The sequence below is a fragment of the Misgurnus anguillicaudatus genome, chromosome 24 (genome assembly GCF_027580225.2).
Source record: "Misgurnus anguillicaudatus chromosome 24, ASM2758022v2, whole genome shotgun sequence".
Lineage (NCBI taxonomy): Eukaryota > Metazoa > Chordata > Actinopteri > Cypriniformes > Cobitidae > Misgurnus > Misgurnus anguillicaudatus.
Window position 1 is genome coordinate 25,451,496 of NC_073360.2, and position 20,893 is coordinate 25,472,388.

General features: G+C 38.6%; 1 protein-coding gene across 18 annotated transcripts in view; it reads right to left on the minus strand.

The window, feature by feature from the left end:
* msi2b (musashi RNA-binding protein 2b) overlaps positions 1–20,893 on the minus strand; it is a 332,893-nt gene that overhangs the window by 156,255 nt on the left and 155,745 nt on the right. For all 18 annotated transcript variants that reach the window (XM_055196799.2, XM_055196805.2, XM_055196803.2 and 15 more), the window contains one exon: positions 1,435–1,483. In XM_055196799.2, coding sequence (XP_055052774.1) covers positions 1,435–1,483 — 49 coding nt within the window. The remainder of the gene's footprint in view (positions 1–1,434; positions 1,484–20,893) is intronic.

Here is a 20,893-nt window from a genome sequence, read left to right on the forward strand (position 1 = left end):
TTTTGCCTCCTCACATCACCTAATTTCTTGTTTCCTCACTTCTCCTTACTTCTCCTCGTTTCTCATCTCCTACTTCTCCTCATTTTTCACCTCCTAACTTCTCCTTATTTCTCATATCCTTCTTTACATCTCATCTTTTCTACTCTGCTCAGTTCCAGTCACTTCCCATGTCCTCTCCTTCTCTTTCCATATCCTTATTTGTCATTTAATCTCCCTCCTCCTATTCTCTAACTTTTTAATTTTGTCTTCTCTCTTATTCTAAATTTACTTTCCATTTTCCTTTATCTTCCGTTCTCTCCCTCTCTTTATTTTCCCCATCTCTTACATTGTCCTCTTCTCACCTTATCCTTTCTTTGCTTCTTATTTCTCATCTCGACTTTTCTCCTCTTCTAATTTCTTATTTTTTCCTCTCTTCATTTCATGTGTATTCTTTCATTAACTTTATTTCTCATCTACTCTTTTCTCCTCCCACCTATCATAATATGCCTTAGTCTCTTATCTCCTCTTACTCCTTACCTATTTTTTGTCCTCTCCACTTATTCTAATTTCTCCTCTCCCTATTTTCTTTATAATTTATACCTCCTCTTGTCATTTCTCATCTCCTCCTCTCCCAAAACATCTCAATTTTTAAATCCTCGCCTCATTTCTTTTTTTATAATTTCTCCTCTCCTCATTTCTCATTTGTTCTTCTCAATTCTCCACATTTCCATGTTCTCTCCCCTTTCCTTTTATCCTCATTTGTCATCTCAATTTGTCTTCATCTTTCATCTCCTCTCCCCATTTCTATTCCCAATCCTCCTTTCTCTTTCGTCATCTCCTCTTCTTATCCTAATTTTTCCTCTTCATATTACCCTTATCTCCTCTCCGTCCTTTCCTCTCCACTACTAACCCATTTCCAAGATCCCAACACACCTTTGGGCAAAGCAAAACAAACAAAAAGCAATGTAACATTTCTCTATGCTCATTCCTTTAAGGCAGGAACTCTCACAAATAGAATCACAGAAACATCTCACACTCAGGCAATAACCTAAAGTCCAGTATATCATATAGGTCTGAGAGTACTGTACACTTCTACACGAGCCTGCGGGTATGAGCCTACATGACCGAGAAACTTTCCATTCTGCGCGTCCAATGGTAAATGTCGGCCTAATCAAATAGAGTCGATGGATTGGCTACAGTGGAAATCGTTGCTCTTTTATTGGACCACATTAGCTTTGACCTTCAGGGCTCAAATGAAACGTCCTTGAAGATATAATGCTATATTGTAACATACGGCACTGGGGCTTCCTGCACCTGCACAGAAAACCTTCAAACCAGGCAAATAACGGCAACGCAATTGGCTTTGTAGATTAACTGAAGGACGTTCATGAACACACACAGACAAATCAAATGTTAATTCATATGCAGAAAAAAACACACAAAAGGGTCTCTTACCTCTATGTCTATTTGTAGTTTTATCAAACATAAGCATAGCATCTTCTACCTGTAACAGAAGAGAGGAGAATATTAGTGCAATACTAGTTACATTTTAATACAGTATGGTGAACAACAAAAAATACTGTCATGTTCATCTTCAGCAACTTTTGCAAAAGGGTACATCTAAAACAACTGCATAAAAAAAAAATATGCACATAAAAATAATCCACGCTTTAAAACACGCTGAACATCCTCTAACGCTGCTCACGTTCTGTGAAAAATGATATTCCCGTATCGGCCCAAGGGTACAATCTTGTTTGACCCTGAGAAAGGCCTGCTCATCCTTGAGGAAAACCCTGTCCACAAGGACCCAACTTTAAAACTAGACACGCTGGTTTATGTTTTATATACGGTGTATACAGATGCTAATACACTCACTATTGCTTCAAATAAACATGCCTTGCAAAGGTTCCTGAGATTTGCCCTAAAGGAGAGGAGGTTGGAAGAACACCTTCCCTTTACAAAAGAAGCCATCAGTCACTTTGCCCCATAAAGAACAATGGAGCTACGAGCTTTAGAGTTCCTCATCACCCTCAATCACTTCCAATAAAGATCACATCGACTGCCTCTCTCACTGAGACTGAGAGAAAGCTGTTATCCTCTGCTATCACTCAACGCATATTTATTCTCCTCTACAAGAGTAACTCTTGTTCTGAGAAACATGTCTCTAAAATGAACAGCATGCACATTATCTCAAGTTATCAGCAAGCAGGCTTCTTTGATGAGAATTTTTACCAAAATGATATACTAAGTATGAATGAGTGACATAGCTTTAAAAAATTGTATGTTTGTTTAAAGAAATGGAAAAAGTGAGGCCTTATTTATAAAAAAAAATCCAAGTGCTTAGCGCCACGTCAGGGTCTGAGCAGAAGTATGCACTTTTGTTTGTCCGATTTTCTTGCAGATTTTGGAAATTAAGCCATTCTTGTTGATCAAAATGGATTTAAACATTGACAGGTGCTCTTTTATATTGTCAATGACATTAATTAGGCATGGTTTAAAGGCGGAAATCTGCAAGTGTTCAGCTGCGCACAATTTCAAGCTCATTAGTGAAATTTCACGTCTGAAAGTCAGGCGTACGTGCATTTTCTATGCGTACAGTCGTGCATCACACATGCGTGCTTTTGAGAAATTATTGTTAGATCAAATTTAAGACGTTTCTAGCAGCATTTTATAAATGTGATGTCCACGCTAGAACGACTGACGTCTTTGCACTTCTTTGTAGTTGATTCATTGTAATGATTTTGTATGCATGTTGTAGCTGGAGTGTAAACTGAAGCTCAACTTTGAGAAGAATTTAAAAATTCTTCTCAATTAGGTTTTTGCAAGAGTTTTTGTAAGACTAGTGCCTTTTCTTAGTGCCAGTCAGCCCCAAATTAAAAGTCTTTTGTTTACATGCATACACACTCGTTCTTATTATTTATCCTTATGTTAGCATATAAAATGCAGTTTCCACACACCAGGAAATAAAACATCACACAAAGATCGTTGGATTTGTTATCTAATTGGCTACACGTTCTGTCTATCATTATTTTCCATGAAGTCATTGGAGGAATGAGCGAGTCAGATGACGTCACGATATTTGACAGCGCTGTTTGGATATTATGTATTACTGTATACTCCCGCCTACTTTTAGAGACAAAGTTTGACCATGGATTTATGTGTTTAGCGGAACCTAAAGTGTAATCTCATATTTAGTGTTATGACGTATATAGTCCTCAGATTGTATATTCTATTCTATTACAAGACGTTCATGCGAAATCTGATGTAAACAACAGACTATATATCTATATTTCATGGATTATACGCATTTATGGTCATTGGATGTATTCTATTAGAGGTTATTCACACATCTGAAACAGACTGGAATTGACTTGCGATCGTTATATCAACACAAAGGTAAGAAGTCCCGTTTATTTTTTTGCATGTTGTCATCTGGACTTCTGTCACAAAATACTACATTTATGATGCTAGAGCATCTGGATCTCAAAACAGAGTCCATACAGTGATTCTAAACCTGTAGACCTTTTAAACTATGTATAGTAATGTTAATATTATTAATGTTTTAGACAGTAGTTATATAGATATTGTTAGCAGCGTTAAAAAAAACGGACGTCATCCCTCACCCAAACTAGTGCGCGTCGAGAGGTTAAAGTCCCTATGAAATCAAAACTGACAATTCAAATTTTTTTATGAAATATTGCAGTGTTCATTATAAACAATTTATCCGTGTGGGACTTTTTTAAATTCATGAGCCCCCACAAACTTTAACCAAAATTGGAAAATGTACTTCCGCCCACATTATAAGCGACTTTGCGTGTCGCTCGTCTCTTTCAAAGAGGTCGTTAGGAGGCGTGTTTAAATCTGGTTGTCATAAACAAATGAGTACCGTCCACTCCAGTAACTTACGAGAGACAGATGACATAAACTCCACTGCTTCGTTCTTATTGGTACTCGCTCCCGAAAGTCACTCATAATTTGCATAAAGTTAAACTTTTAAGTCACTCATAATTTGCATAAAGTTAAACTTTTCTCAACTTTCTCGCATGACTGGACATGCCCCATCCAGTCGCCAACAGTTACTGTCGCTTGTGTCGCCGGAAGTCGCCAACCTTCCGTTGAAATCAATAAGATTGTGTCGCTCTGCTAGTCGCTGCTAGTCTAAATGCAGCTTTAGGTGGAGTATACATTAACCCCACCACTTTCAAATGTCAGTCCACTGTGAGTTCCATTTCTGAATGAAACGCCTACTTTTTTATATAAAATTAATTTACAGTGAAAAACAAGACACACCCACTATTTTCCTCGTTTGATATTCCGATTAACTCGAAAATATGTCACAATATGGAAGTAAAGCTGATTGTTATTTCTTGTTTACAGAGACGTTTGAAGCAAATAATGTGCAAATATGCCTCTCCAGACATCACATGCATGTATTTGCTATAAAATAGCTTAAAGGTGATTGTTTTTAATAAGAAAAATCAACATTGTGATACAATTATACAATAGTTTTATACAATACAATACAATTACACAACAGTTTCTAAGGCAGTAGTGCGTGTGACTGGCATATTTAATTTGACACGAACAAAAACAAGGTTGCCATACATAGAACTACAGTTTACTCAAAACCTCAAAGTAAATGAGTTTTCCTCAGCCCATGTTTTTCGAACTATATTTGTCCTCCGGATGTTGTGGAAAGACATATTTTCAGTCTATCGCCGTGTAAACGATACATACAGGTACACAACAGCACAACACAGTCAACAGACTGTACTTACGTCCCTCGCAGCCTCTTTTTTAATTGCATTAAATTAAATATGCTGTTTATTTTAACGTCTACCGGCACTAACTTAGAGGTTTCATGGTAATACTAATTCCGACTCTTAGCTATCTGCTAAAGTACTCATTAAATCCACAACATAATGTAGTATGTACTCAATCCATCATCGTAGGCTATGTAATGAAAATGTGAATGCAAATGAAAATGGATTTTTCCTGAGAAACTGGCACCATTAACAGTCAGATACTAAGAACTGTGTAATACCGTAAAGTGGCAATATAAACCATCACGTCTGCCTTTCGCAAACACCGCAATGCATGTCGGCCCTGTAATTATGTTGTCTCTGCTGGTGGACGCTAGTTTATAGGCCTGCAATTGGCTGCATCTAACTCTGTCCAGATAGAGGAGAGACTCCTGGCTGGTGCTGTACTAAAGTATGATAGGAGGAGACAGCCCTCAAGTCAGGCTCATATGTAACTGTCTTTCCTCATAACCCGTCTCTCTCTTTCTCTCTCTCAGGCGTCCTACCCCTCTCTCTCCCCTTTCTTACAGTTAAAACCTGTGTCACCTGTCTTTATGTCACAACTCAAACCTCAGAGATATTACTTCTCAGCTCCAGCAAACGACTGCATCTGTCCCCTACATTTCTTTCTCACTCTGATGTTGGGGTAGTGGCTCAGGTCGATTCATGAAAATGGTTAATATGGTCTCTAACAAACATATAAATGATACTTAGATAATCAGCGCTTCTGATTAACAGTGTGACAATTCTACAAAGAAGAAAATTATGGATTTTGTCTTCAAATATAGTCATGTTTTGGTCACAATCGCATGCAGCTCCGGTGAGTATAAAAAGAATATTAATTAGGATAAAGTTATATAATATGTAGAGCTGAAGAGCGATTAATCGCAACTAATCGTTTGCAGAATAAAAGTTTTTGTTTACATCGTATATGTGTGTTTAATGTGTATGATAATTATGTAAAAATAAATTTATAATATAAATAAAATAAATAAATGTAAATATTTATATATTAGGTATTCATATTTATATATCATGTAAATTATATGTAAACATAAAAATGTATATACACATGTAAATAATTTTAAACGTATACATGCATGTGTGTGTACTGAATTATTATACACAGTTCACACAGATATATGATGTAAACAAAATCTTTTATTCTGCAAACGATTAGTCGCGATTAATCGCTATGCAGCCCTAATGGGGCATACACACCAAACGCGAGTTTAACGATTTGGGCAGATTAGATTACATACAAAGACAATGCAAGGACGCTGCAAAGACGCTGCAAAGACGCTGCAAAGACTCTGCAAAGACGCTATCAGACGCTATCAGACGCTACAAAGACGCTATCAGAAGCTGCAAAGACGCTATCAGACGCTATCAGACGCGTCCTCGCGTGGGGTGATGGGAATGACACGAATTGGGGGGCGCGATTGCCTCATAAACACGCGCCATTTCGCCTCAAACGCGCCTTTGCGCAAGTTGAAAATATTCAACTCAAGCGATAAATTTGCAACTTAAATCACATGAATAATCTAGAGCGAGCAACGCGATGCTACGCATTTGGTGTGTACGTAGCATAATAATATGTGCATATTGTTGGTAGCAATATAATAGCCAGACAGTATTTTGCCATTTTGAGATGATGAAAAACGTGTACCTGGCCAGTTCAGGTGTAATATAAATGCGTTGAAAATTATGCTTTTATCCAAAATTACTTAAAGGTGCAGTGTGTAAATTTTAGCGGCATCTAGTGGTAAGGTTGCAAATTGCAACCACCGGCTCAGTCCACGTCCCAACACTCGCTTCTGAAATGCATAAAGAAGCTACAATAGCCACCACTGGACAAAAATGTCATCGTTGGAGACAACTCAGCAAAAAAGTTTGTCCGTTAAGGGCTTCTGTAGAAACATGGCGGCACAAAATGGCGACTTCCGTGTAAGGGGACCCTCGGTGTATGTAGATAAAAACGTCTCTAAGGTTATAAAAACATAACGGTTCATTTTAAAAGGTCTTTATACACCACTGATAATATAGTTTTGTATATTATTTTGCATTTCTTTCAAGAGATCCTTCTAAAAATTACACACTGCACCTTTAAAATATATACATTTTCTTATCAGTATGTGAAAGTTGATCTTTGCTAACTTACTGCTCTACCATTTGAGCTACAGGGACACTACAAGAACCAAACTTTACAAGAACCAAACTCAAACGTCTTGTAGTTGACCCAAGGTAAACTAACGGAATAATAACCCAGTTCTGAACTGGCCAACTACAGTTTTTGTGTTTCTGTTGCTGATCATTTTAAAATAACCAAATATCATATAATATGCACTCGATTTGTTCGATTCCTTACATTCTAAAAAATGCTGGGTTATTTTCAACCCGTCATTGGGTCAAAAAGGCAGAAAACCTAGCCGTTGGGATAAATTAACCCAAAAAATGTTTATACTGCATTTGATCCAACAATAAAACAACCAGGCATAGATTAAATTATAACCAAACAAGTTAGGTGCATCCCTTTTTACCTAACGCTGGCCTAAAAAACTTACCCAGCATTTTTTGAGTGTATACTCAATGACCTGATGCACAAATGTAAACCGCACACTGCCAGGTCAGTTTTGCTACCTTCAGACTTTCTAACCCATTCAAACCTTTCAATAGAGGACGTTTATTCAAGGATAGATTTTCCTGCCTGCGGCCATCAGATTGTGAGATAAGAAGCTCTTGAGGGCACAGAGACACACAGAGAAAGCCAGCACAAAGGTGAACGTGGTCTCAGACCCGTTCTGTGCCTAATCTTAGTCCACTTGTTCTCCCCTTCTTCTGTGAAAGAAAAGCCTGAGGAGAATAGCTGTCTCTTCAGAACGTAAGGGGGCCGGGCGGCCCCCACAGATAACAGTCTTGCCTTTATATTCACTGAGAGGGATGAGGTAAAAAGGAGGAAGAGTAAGAAAACTCTTACTAGTAGAATTCTTACTATTCAGTACCGCAGCAGGAGAACAAAAGGGCATTTCATGACATCTTAGAAGAGTCCCATAGAAAAGAAAAATCATAAAGTAGATTGTTTTAAGATAGAAATGATATTATGACTTCTGCTTGTACTAGTATTGAAGACAAGAACATTAAAGACTTTTCCATTTATACAGAACATTCTGTAAAATTATAACCTTGATATTTTTAATATTGACAAGGGTTGCAAAGCTCAGCAATTTCGGAAATATACCAAATTAGATACTCGAACAATTAAAGGTAATGATTTGTAAATATGGGGTCATTTAAGTGTATCACGTACAAACATTAGCTTCCTCGACATCTGATTTATACACATTAGTGCTGCCTCACGATTAGTCACGACTAATCGTTTGCAGAATAAAAGTTTTTGTTTACATAATAAATGTGTGTGTACTGTGTATAATAATTATGTTTATATAAATACAAACACATAAATGTATAATTTTAAGAAAAAATATATATTTATATAATAAATATTTATATTTATATATAATATAGATTATATATAAATATAAACATGTATATACACATGCAAATGTTTCTTAATTATATACATGCATGTGTGTATGTGTATTTATACATAATTATTATACACAATACACCCACATATATTATGTAAACAAAAACTTTTATTCTGCAAACTCAAGGCAGCACTAATACACATCCATGTGCAACAATTCCAATATATTCTGGTGTAATTTCCATGGAAATTTCCAGAATTTTGCAACTCAAGATCATGTCAAAGATTTAAATCATTCATTCAAACTTTGATCTAAAATTTAGATTCAGACTTTCACAGAAAGGGTCACATTTGTGCATTTAATGTACTGAATGTCAACAATTGTGTGATTTGAGTCTATTTTGAGTCTTCCAAGCAATTTTAAAGGAAGATGTCGACTTTTTGGGACTTTAGCTTATTCACTGTATCCCCCAAAGTTAGATACATACCTTTTTCATTTCCATGCGTGCCGTAACTCTGTCTGACGCACCCACCGCGAGCCTAGCTTAGCACAAAGACTGGAAGTAAATGGCTCCAGCTAGCATACTGCTCCCAATAAGTGACAAAAGAACGGCAACATTTACCTATTTACATGTTGTGATTTGTATAGTCCAAGAAGCACTGCTACTTGGGCGGAGTGATTTGTTCGCAGCACCTGAGAAGTGTTGCGCTAATCACTAGGCCCATGTAGCAGTGCTTCGCCTTTTGAGAATATAGAATATATGGCTGTGTCTCATATGACCTTGTTATTTGTACACGCTGTGACTATACAAATCACAACATATAAATAGGAAAAATTTGGCGTAATTTTGTCACCTATTGGGAGCAGTATGCCAGCTGGAGCCATCCACCTCCAGTCTCTGCGCCAAGCCAGGCCAGCGGTGGGTGCATCAGACAGAGCCACGGAACGCACAGAGATGAAAAAGGAATGTATGGACTTATCTAAATCTGGGGGATACGGCAAAATACGGCATGTTCCTTTAAGACATATTACTATTATTCCTTTATTTAACCAGGGGAAGTCATATTGAGACTGTAGTCTCTATTGTAAATGATCCCTGGCAAAGAAAGGCACCACTTAAAAATGTATCAGCATCCCATAAACCATACTACAACACCTAACAAGGACAAAAGCTAAATACAACAACAAACAAAATATGACACAATAACTATTTGAAACAAAGCTAAAACTTGTTGAGAAGAGAACTCAATAGAGCAATATCATTTACATTCGGGGTGTCAGAAGGTTCTAGAGAATCTAGAAGGCTAATGGTGCTTACATATGCGACAACGCTGCATTCAAAATGTCTCTGACCTTTAGTTGTTAGCTCTTGTGCCTGTGCTCAGGACTCAGAAGGGCTGCATGGTGGCGAGACCCCGGGCTCGCCCCACGCCGATCGATGCTAAACAAGCCGCTGCGCCGGCGTCCTTAAAGCGCTCTGATGTGGTGGGGAATTAATTAGCTGGCCGTGGCTGTTGGATAGACGTGGCGGCACACGGTGCAAGATGGCAAATTGCACGAATTCTCGGTGGGCTCAGGGGGATAGTGCCATTAAAAGCCCCCCCGGCACACCCTGGGTGGTTGCGCTACTTTGCCATTAAACACCATTACTGTTAATTGACTGAACAAGTGGCCTTTTTACTGCCCGTCCTTAGCTTGGTCAGTGGCTAATACACGGCTGTGCACCCGGTACAATGAGTAAATGCCACGGTAATGCCTGTTTTATGGCAGGCATGAAAGGGGCAGGTCCTGCCTGAGCGTCGAGAAAATAGCGTTTAAATGTAGTTTGTGAAAGCGAACTGTAGCTCGCCTTGAGATTTATGCTTCTTATTAGCAGGGGCCGCACATTCGGCCCTCTGAAGCACATCTCTTTATGGGATTTTATGGCGTGAGCGTTATGAGGAAAAGTATACAGGCGTCGTGTTCTCGTGTTATAACAACACGCAGCTGGTGAGTTAACCAGGGGTCACAACATCTGTCTCATACCATCCTCAAAAAAGAAAAGGTCAAATGACATGTTAAACAAACTTTAAAGTTGCTCACAAACAACCTGGTATAACCTCAATTGGTGTGTTTTTTTCCACGGCACCTGTGCAGAGCTGTCAGACAACATGTTTTCATTTAAGTCAGAAATATAATTGCATTGTCTGTGGGGCAATTTTTTTATTAACTGGGGAAGGTATCAGCAGGAGGACGGGCGGGAATACACGCCAGCGGATGCGCAGTCAGACAGAGGGAGATTGTGTTTACATGCAGGCGAGGGATGGAGAGAAGGCAATCCAACACTTGGTTAAATTCACTCAGCCACCAGGGAGTGGAATCTACCACCTGCCATATAACCGCCCGCTAAATCCCCGTCAGTAAGGAAAGAAAAACAGACTCCACCTCTCTTCTCGTGTCAAACACAAGCGTACGTGCATGTCACATCATGGCAGAAATTTGCAAAACACACGCCGCAAACATTTTTAATCAGACTTACTGAATTATTTATCCGGGGACAAAAGCATTAGTTTTGTGACTAAAAGGATTTTACAGGAAGAGGAGAGGATGCACAGTGTAAACTGACAGAATACAAAACTCCAGAACAACTAACACCAGCCATGGTAAACAAAACTGTACTCTTCTGCAACATAGGATATATACAGTATGTGTTTGTATTACCCATACAGCCATATTTTTAAAAAAAAGTGTGAACCAAGCATTTGCAAAATGTTTTATGATCAACCAGTCAACAATTTATATAAAAATGTAAGTCTCATAGATGGAGGGTTGCATATTAACACAGTAAGAGGAGACCGGGCTTTTGCTGTAGCCGGTCCCAAACTATGGAACAGTGTACCGCTACATATAAGGAAAATTACCCATGTGTCCTGTTTTAAAAAAAACTCTAAAACGATACCTACTACAGAAAGCGTACAATCAATGAGCACGTAATGTGTTATTGTCTGACTTTGTAAATTTGTGGTGTTATGTTTTTATGCTCTGTGTGTGGTTTTTATGTATTTATTATTTTTTATTGGCTATGTTCAGCACTATGGCCAACACCTGTTGAAATATAGTGCTATATAAATAAAATTAAACTAAACTAAAAACTAAATAACAATTAATTATATTAATTTATAGCAGAATAAAAGTTTTAGTTTACATCATATATGTGTGTGTGTGAATTGTGTATAATATTTATGTATATATAAATATGCACAAATTAAAAAAATTCTTAAATATATACATGCATGTGCGTGCATTTATCTATACAAAGTTATTATCCAGAGTTCACACACATATATGATGTAAACAAAAACTTTAATTCTGCTATAGATTAATTGTGATGAATCGTTATGCATCCCTATTTAGAGTTGAACGTGAATGATATTTATAACTTGCATTTCAGTAAGTAAATCAGATTGTAACAACAATTTAGTGAATGATCCAAGCCAATAACTGCGAACTTTGTAAATCATTTAAACGTCCAGCTTACAACTCTGTAGTGGTGTAACGGTTCAAATTACTAATGGTTCGGAGCATATCGCGATTTTAGGGTCACGGTTTCTGAACGTTTCGGTACACTTTGGTCACAACAGGCTTCTTTACAAAAATAAAAACCTAAGACGTTTTTTTACCGTTTTGGAGTCCATTCAGCTGATATCTGGAGGGTCTGGTGGTACCACTTTTAGCATAGCTTAGCATAATCCATTGAATCTAATTAGACCATTAGCATCGCGCTAAAAAAATAACCAAAGAGTTTTAATATTTTTCCTATTTAAAACTTGACTCTGCAATGATATTACGCAGCAGCCGAAAATAGTCCCCTTGACAACTTTCAATAGCAGGGGACTACTTTCAGGCACTGCGTAATATCTTTGCGCCTCCTGCAGCCATGTTACGGCAGCAAAGTCCTTGATTATTACACCAGAATGAGAGTATAGGTCATAGCCAAATCTGTCTAGAAAATCACAACTTTTTCTGTCTGTCTTAGTACACAATGTAACTACAGAAGAGTGGAGTTTTAAATAGGAAAAATATCGAAACTCTTTGGTTATTTTTGAGCGCGATGCTAATGGTCTAATCAGATTCAATGGATTATGCTAAGCTTTGCTAAAAGTGCTAGCGCCAGACCCGGAGATCCGCTGAATGGATTCCAAAACGGTAAGAAACAAATGTTTAACTCTAGTGGAGCTGGAAAATGAGCATGTTTTAAAAAAGTGGAGTGTCCCTTTAATACCAAAAGAAACCCATTTGAAGCTTGTTCTAATAAACACCATTCAAACGCTTATTTAACATCTTTAACTGAAGAGAACACAAACAAACCTGACATATTGACAAAATATGGGGAGAAAAGCAAAAAGCCAGACAAAACAGTCCAAGCAAACATGTTTTCGCAGACGCAGGCCACGCAGGTGAATCAATGATGCGATTAGCTTACGAGAAAAGTCTGAGAGCCTCATCACACTCGCGCACGTGTGTTTACGAGTCTGTGATCGAGCAAACAAACCTGCCGATAAAAAATAAACAGTGGCGGACGAGGAAATGGATATTCAAAGGCAGGTATCATTTACTACCATGGCTCGGTGGAAGGGGAGACGTTTATTTGCATAAGGGAATTGGAAGTGACTGCCAGCGTCGTGTGTAAGATCTGCTCCCTCGTCCACCGCAAACCCTTAAGCACAAACCTCCCTCTTTTCCTTCACATTTGTTTTCTCTCTTTTTTCTGCCGGAAAAATCAATGCTAAAGGAGCAGGGCTCAATATTTCTCCCAAGGACGATGGATCAAATTTCGCTGACTCTACTTTTGGGGCGTTACTTCTTGTTTCTTGCGTAACGTCGTACCGATCGGGACGGTAAATGTATGGAGAGCAATAGCTCGTGGCCATGTCCTGCACGCATGCTGTGTTCGATTTCGCCGTTTGTAATTAAATATGCTGCTCTGAGCGGTTGTTGACAGAAAACAATGCAATTAATGTAAGCCCATTAAAACAACACTATAAAGAGAATGTCATAAAAACAACACGCTATTGGATATAGAAAAAGTTAAGAGTTGGATGGCAAAAACATTTTATAAAAAAAAAGTGCAGCGTAAGTCAGTTAAGCCATTTTTTTAACAAACACGCCACCTTTCCTTGTAAACTATAATCAAGTCAGTACTCAGTATTAAACAAATTCAAGTAACGTTAGGGGATGTAAGGCACCATTTTCTTCAATATTGTTTCCCTTTATTTATTTTCCATATATTTGAATCTACACTGCCGATAACACTCAGTACAATCCCAGCATGCTTGTTATGCATTATAAAGCATGCATAGCTCATAATAACATTGATATTAGTGCAGATGCATAAATCTAATATACTTCACATTTACTCCATTTAAAGGCGGGATGCACGATCTCTGAAAGCCAATGTTGACATTCAAAAATCACCTAAATAAACACGCCCCTACCCCAATAGAATCTGGACCTTCTTTTGATAGGCCCGCCTCACACATACGCAACCCAGGCAACAATGTCGGTTAGTAGACATGCCCCTTACTGCTGATTGGCTACAAGTGTGTTTTGGTACTCGGCCCGACTCCCTTTTCCAAAGTGTTTTTCAAAAATCATGCACCCCGCCTTTAAAACAGAGATTACTACAAAACATTAAAAATGTCAACTGTCCTTTTTGTTTTTTAACGCTGAATGTTGGATTGCGCAAATATTCAGACATCCAGACACCAAAAGCTGTTTAAGATCCTTCAAGGAGACACTGTTGTCCCTTTCCAAGGCCTGTGCATTTGTGGTTAGGTTTCGCCAATCCATAATTGATGAGAATAGCTACTCTGATATATCAAATGTGTTGCGCACAGGTCTAAACATAGTATTTATTTCCTTTGGATGTCAAATGTCTACACCTGAAGCTCTGATAACTCATTTCCGAGTGATGTCTGATCCAGGGGTCTACCGTGACAAAATGCTGTGCAGAAGGGGAACATATATATTTGACAAACAACAGGCCCTTTATGAGGTGTGGGGTTCACTGCGCTGTTTTGCTGGGTGGATAAGCAGTGATTTCAGTTCCAGGGGTGCTAAAGCTCTCCGCTCATGCGGCAAATCTGTTTTTAGCGACTCCCGGCGCTGTGGACATCTACATGAAAGCCAAAACATCAACACCTGCAGTTCAGGATGGACGAACGCTCTAGCCATCCCTCCACAATCTGGACTACAGTTGTGGTGGCAGATTATTTCACGTGGTTATCGGCTCATCGTCGCTTTGTCGTTGTCACACGACGAAGCATGATGTAAATGTATGTAAATCCATGCTCTTAACTGACAGCCTAAAGATGAGGAACAGATGAGATTACGTGCATAGGATCACCCCTTCATCACCACCCCTCTGATAAGCTCATTATGCCCTTAAAAGGTTTAATTATCACAGCCAATGCGATGTATGAACATTGCGTAGAGAGCTTTGGAACGAAATCTTGTTTGAATCCTGACGTGTGGCACAATCAGAATTCATTTACTGTAAAGACATTAATTGCAGTGTGAAAGCAAAAGCGAGCAGATTTGCTTCTATACGTTCGCTGTCGAAAATCTAAAGTGACGTTGTAGATGTTGTAGCGTGATTTTCTTGTCAAATAGACGCCATACCAAGCTATACCCATCATCTCACTCATATACCTAGATACCTACAATAAAAGATTTTCTTTAAATTGCAGGCCTATGATATAAAATATAATTATTAAATATTAAGTAAAAAATTTTATCATTTAATAAAGTATATGACGTTAAGATTAAGGGCCAGATTTGTTGGCAAATTAGCATGAGAGCACAATTTCAAAAAAGCGCAGATGGGAGGGGTAATATCTGCGGGTTATTTACAAAAAAAAAAATTTTCAGGGAAAACATATACTGATAAAATGTATACATTGAATGCACTGCAAGTCGTTCGGATAAAAGCATCTGCCAAATGCATCAATGTAAATAAAGGTAAAGGTTAAGAATGTGATTTTTCAGCATACAAAGTCTGTTTAGGGAAGTCGTGCCACTAGGTCTCTTTAAATGGAAGGCGGGACTTTCGTTGCCAGATTAGCCATATCAGTCCTTCCAGAAAAGCGCAGAGTTTTTTTGTGATTGTTGCGGGCAAAAATCCTTGATCTTGTGGCACGTTTTCTTAAAAAATGCGATGGAATATGCAGGATATTTATGGAATTTTATGCAATGATATTGCAGGAACTTGCAAAAATTCCGGGAACTTGCAAAAATTGAGGGAACTTGCAAAAAACAGGGTTTAGCTTTTGCAGCTTTTCAATGATGTTCACGTCACATAATCACGTCACTTCATCCATGGCAACAGGGAACATGGCTGCGCTTGTGTGAGGTAAATACAACATTTTCAACTTTCTGCAAAGATATATGTGATTTTTGCTATGAAAATGCGGGGATTATAAATACTTTGCACACAGAATTCTGCACTTTATGCTGCGGAAGGGCGGCATATTTGAAAAAATGCGTCCCCCGGATAAATATGCTGACTTTGGTTAATTATGCGTTAAATCATGCGATCGCATAATCGCATTTTTCTGGAGGGACTGCCATATTGAGCAATGCGTTGTCCACCTATAGTAGTGCTCAATCTTGTTAGTTACAACAGTGGTTCTCAAACTTTTTTAGCGTGCGGCCCCCTTTGTGTACGGTGCATTCCTTCGCGGCCCCCCCAAAGAAAATTTATGACAAAAAACAGTTCTAAAACTTCACATTTTAATTAAACAAAACATAAAATTATACAAAGTAATGCTGCCTTATTTTTTTAGGTTTAATTTCACAGAAGTCATGATAAATTTATGTATTTTATAAAATGTCATAAAACTGGGGCCCCCCTGGCACCATCTCGCGGCCCCCCTGTTTGAGAACCACTGAGTTACAATATCGGTTATACTTTATTTTAAGGCGTCACTGTTACATTGTAATTATATATTTAAGTACCAAGTAATAATCATCAGCAACATGTACTTACTGTAGGGTTGGGGTTAGGAATAGGGTTTGGTTTAGGATTAGTTGCATGTAATTATGCATAATTAACTGTTATTACTATAATAATTACATGTAACATGTGTAACAAAGACACTGTAAAATAAAGTGTTACCACCATATCTTTAGTGTATATTAATATTGTTTGTTGATTGCTTTAGTACCCAGAAGTGGTGGCGTGTGACTTAAAGGGGTCATGTGATGCGGCTAAACAGAACATTATATTGCGTATTTGGTATAATGCAATGCGCTTAAACAGTCTAAAATAAAAAAATATTATTCTTTTTAATCTTCTCACACAGTGAAGTAGATACAGTATGTGCGGGCATGTTCGAATGAGGCATTTAAAGAGACAGCAGGATTTTAATTCATACATCTTTATTCATAAATATGTCCTTGTTGGTGTCAAATGACCTCTGCTAGTGATCTGACTTTTCTTTGTAAGCTTAGAATTTCTTCTCTTTACTTACATTGAACGCGTAAGTCCAAGGAGGCTTCCATGTCTTTCCGCTGTATTGATAAACTATAATAGCAAAGAGGGACAAAAAGCACTAGCCTACCAACACGTTTCCACAACGCATTTCAATTCAGAACACATGAACTAGCTGACACGGACAAAGAGATCAGTGATTACATAACGGCTACCGTAGTTGCAACACGCATTTGATAAAGCGAGGCGCTAGAGAGCACTATTCGTTTGAATGCAAAATACAATTTCACCACTAGATGGGGGTAAAAAAATCCTACTTACTGTCCCTTTAAGGAAGGTGTGGATACGTCTTCACTTTTAGAAAGAATATCTCTATGTCTTTGTGACTTTATAGATCTTCTATATGCACAAACAGCTTTTTACACTCCAAAGACAACGAAAAAATGTAATCGCATCATATGACCCCTTTAACAAGCGGACTTTTACAACAGTATCGCAGTGTGTGTCAGTTTGTAAATATAGGAGTGAGTAATTCTCTTTTAAAGCATGTATCATGTTTAACTGCATAGATATAATGTAATAAGCCAAAACGTGATATATTTTTACTTACAGTATATACTGTAGACAAACCCCACATGCATGTGACTCTAGAAAGCAGCACCTTTCAATAGCGCAATATAACAACTGGATTTTGCAGCAGATAACGTCTAGGCTGTGATTCACAGCACACTGGTTGATTCAACAGCTCGGCTCCCAGGCACCGATCGTGACTCACTGTCTCTTCTGGTGCGCCACTGCAGGTGACGTAGGCCTAATATGATCGGGAAACACGACCCCTTTGGCCTTTCCGTAGCCCAGAAAAACACCGAAGCGGACTTTCCTTTTTATTAACAACTTCAGGGGCAGTGAGTAACGGCAGCGGTAACAGGCGCTCTCTAAAACAACTACCAGAGTTCAAGCTCTCGGACGCTTGGGAATAAAGCAACCTTCTCAAGCTTGATTAAAGAAATACAGAAATGTGCAATTGTAATTTAAGTGACCCGCTGCCAAATTTATGGATTAGAAGTAAGCTCTGGTGTAAATAAAAACAGTTTGAACAGAACTTCGCCTGATTTCGCTATCGTTTATTTCCCGCAGGCATTGAAACGCGCAAGTAATGCGAGATTTGGAGTGTGCAAACAGCATCAATGTGTTCTGCTCTTGAGAAGGTGACAACGGGGGGCTTGGCACAGATTGCTGGCTCCTGTAGAAGTGCTCAGGGAAACAAAGCTTCTACTGCATATCAACTACCTCTTGACATAACTGCACTGACAGTGGTGGAGTGTTGTAATAATCCAAAAAGCGGAAAAAATCTAACAGAGACTCTCTCTTGGACCAAACGTTCATTAGTGCCACACATCACAGGGTACAGAAGACATGCTGAGGGTCTGGTGAGGGTCTCCTCAGATCGCTTTTTACACAAATAACACTTTACAGTAAGTTTGCACACTTACAGTTAATATTAGTTAATGCCTTAGATAACTTCTACACCATTTATTAATCCAAGTGCATGTTAATTTCAGCATTTATTGTAAAGAGTTACACTGGTCTGTTGGGGAATAAAAATGGAAAGTATCTGTTGGAGCCAGAAGGCCTCCGGTCAGAGACGGGGTGGCATTAGGAGAACCTGGCCTGAAGAGGGGGCAGCAGCTGATGTTACATTCAGTCATTACTCCATTCGGCTTGAGGCATGGCACCAGAACGGCACAAGAGGGCCAACCAAGATTTATCCACACTGTCAGGACAGTGCGGTGTTGACCAGAGGGCCTGGTGATGAATCCCACCCCATTTCTGTTCGCAAGCTGTTCAAGACCAACAGGTCACAATGGTATTTTATTTATGGGGCTTTAGAATGCCAAGCTTATCCCCTCTTCTCTGTTTTAGCATAGCAAATGGTCCTTCCATCATGCCTACGAGCCAAAAAGGTGCAAGTTATGTCTATGTAGTAGAACCAACAAATGGACAGGTGAGCCGTGTCTTCAAGCCAAAACGGCGGCATGGGAAATGGGATACGCAGGCATCCTTATGCTACCATACATCAACAAGTAGCAGAGTTTCTCGAAACAAATGGCAGTGGTTATTTTAATAAAATAAAATGAATAAAATTCAAATTCATTCAAACTAACTAAGAATATAACTTTAGGAAACACACATTATGATAACATGTATATCTTGTAATGCACTGCAAGTCGCTTTGGATAAAAGCATCTGCCAAATGCATAAATGTAAATGATGCCACCTTACATGTTGATTCTCACTACTATATAAATATGCGTAACTAAATAATACTTTTTAATAGATTTTTTATAATACTATTTATGTTCCATTCAAAGGCTACAGTATGTTCTCCATCATGCATATTATAATGATATTAATCATTTGAAAATTCAGTAAATAAGCCAGTTAATTATTATGTAAATAAGGTTTAAAAAACATCGGACGGCCTTCAGTTCAAATCCGCAAATTTAAGAGCAAATCCGGATGTGTCGGCTTTCATTAAAGCAGGTGTGAGTGACAGGCCGTGCGGCGCGTGCGAAGAAAATGACAGCAGGACAAAGCTTGTTTCGTTCCAGAATGAAGCGGGAGAGAAATCAAGCCGGGCACCTCACCGTGGCAAAGCCCCAGCGAACCTCTGGGCCACTAGCCGAGGAGCTAGCTTAACCTTTCTATCTTCCTCTCTCGCACCCGCTTACTCACTTCCTCGCCCCCCCCCCCCCACACACACACCCTCTCGCTCCTATCTGCCCGGATCGATGGGCGCACTGCAGAAGTACTGGATTGAGAGTGCGAGATTCAGCTCGCTCTCAGAGAAAAGCAGTGTAATTTTCACCGTGATGAAAAAAGCAATAACGTTTTTGCTCGTCCTTTACAGCTCGTGATAGACGAGGTGTGGCCTTGAACAGCTGAGAACTCGCCTTCCTCGCCTGTCGGTGTTATTGTAGGGGGCAAACTCACCTCCGCACCCCCCTGCGCACTGTGAACCCTTCTCCGGTTATCGCACTTCAACACACACAAAAAATCAACTGACTGATGCTCTCATGTAACATTTCAGTATTGCATACTCTTTAAAAGAAAGGTTCAAACCCAGGGAACGCACACACTGTAAGTCGCTTTAGATAAAAGCATCTGCCAAATATATAAACGTAAATACAAAGCAAAACAAAATAATAGAACTTGTATGCAAACTGCATCAGCTTGCAAGAAGGCTGCTTTTGTCTGTTTTATAGGTACTAGGGATGCATAACGATTAAGTAAGGACTAATTGACGACGGCCCATTGAATTATAAGAAAATAATGCACACCCAAGGTGCAATGCAGTTACACCGCGGGTGTGCATTATTTTCAAATAATTAAAAGGACTGGAGTCAATTATTCCTCTTATACCACGGTTACCACAAACATTGCTCTGGTGCCTATTTTTAAGACATTTGACAAGTTAGGTGTGCAGTTATCAGAAATTAATGCATACCCACGAAACATTTCTCAGCCAATCAGAATACAGCATTCAACAGAACCGTGGTATAATCACGATTAATCTATAGCAGAATAAAAGTTTTTGTTTACATCATATATGTGTGTGAACTGTGTATAACAATTATGTATATATAAATATGCACACATGCATGTATAATTTTAAGAAAAAATATATATGATGTAAACAAAAACTTTTATTCTGCTATAGATTAATCGTGATTAATCGTTATGCATCCCTAATAGGTACTGGTTGTTTTCAATTTAATTATAGTAATTATATTTACAATGTTAAAGTGCACCTATTTGATTGCTTAAAAACAACGTTATTTTGAGTTTTTGTTGTAATACAATGTGTTTGAGTGGTTTATGGTTAAAAAACACGTGATTTTCCACATACCGTACATTTTTGTACCTCCAGATTTGACTCTCTTCCTGAAATGCGGATTTTGTACAAAACTCATCGATTTGTAAAGCTCTGTGTCCCTGATTGGCCAGCTAATCTGTGCGTTGTGATTGGCTGAATACCTCTGACGTAAGCTGGAAATGTGACGCTCCGTACCATGTTTGAAAGATTCGCTCGCAATGCTAACAGGACTTAACTTACAGGCCGAAGGTGGGGAAATTATGATAATGTCGGTCTT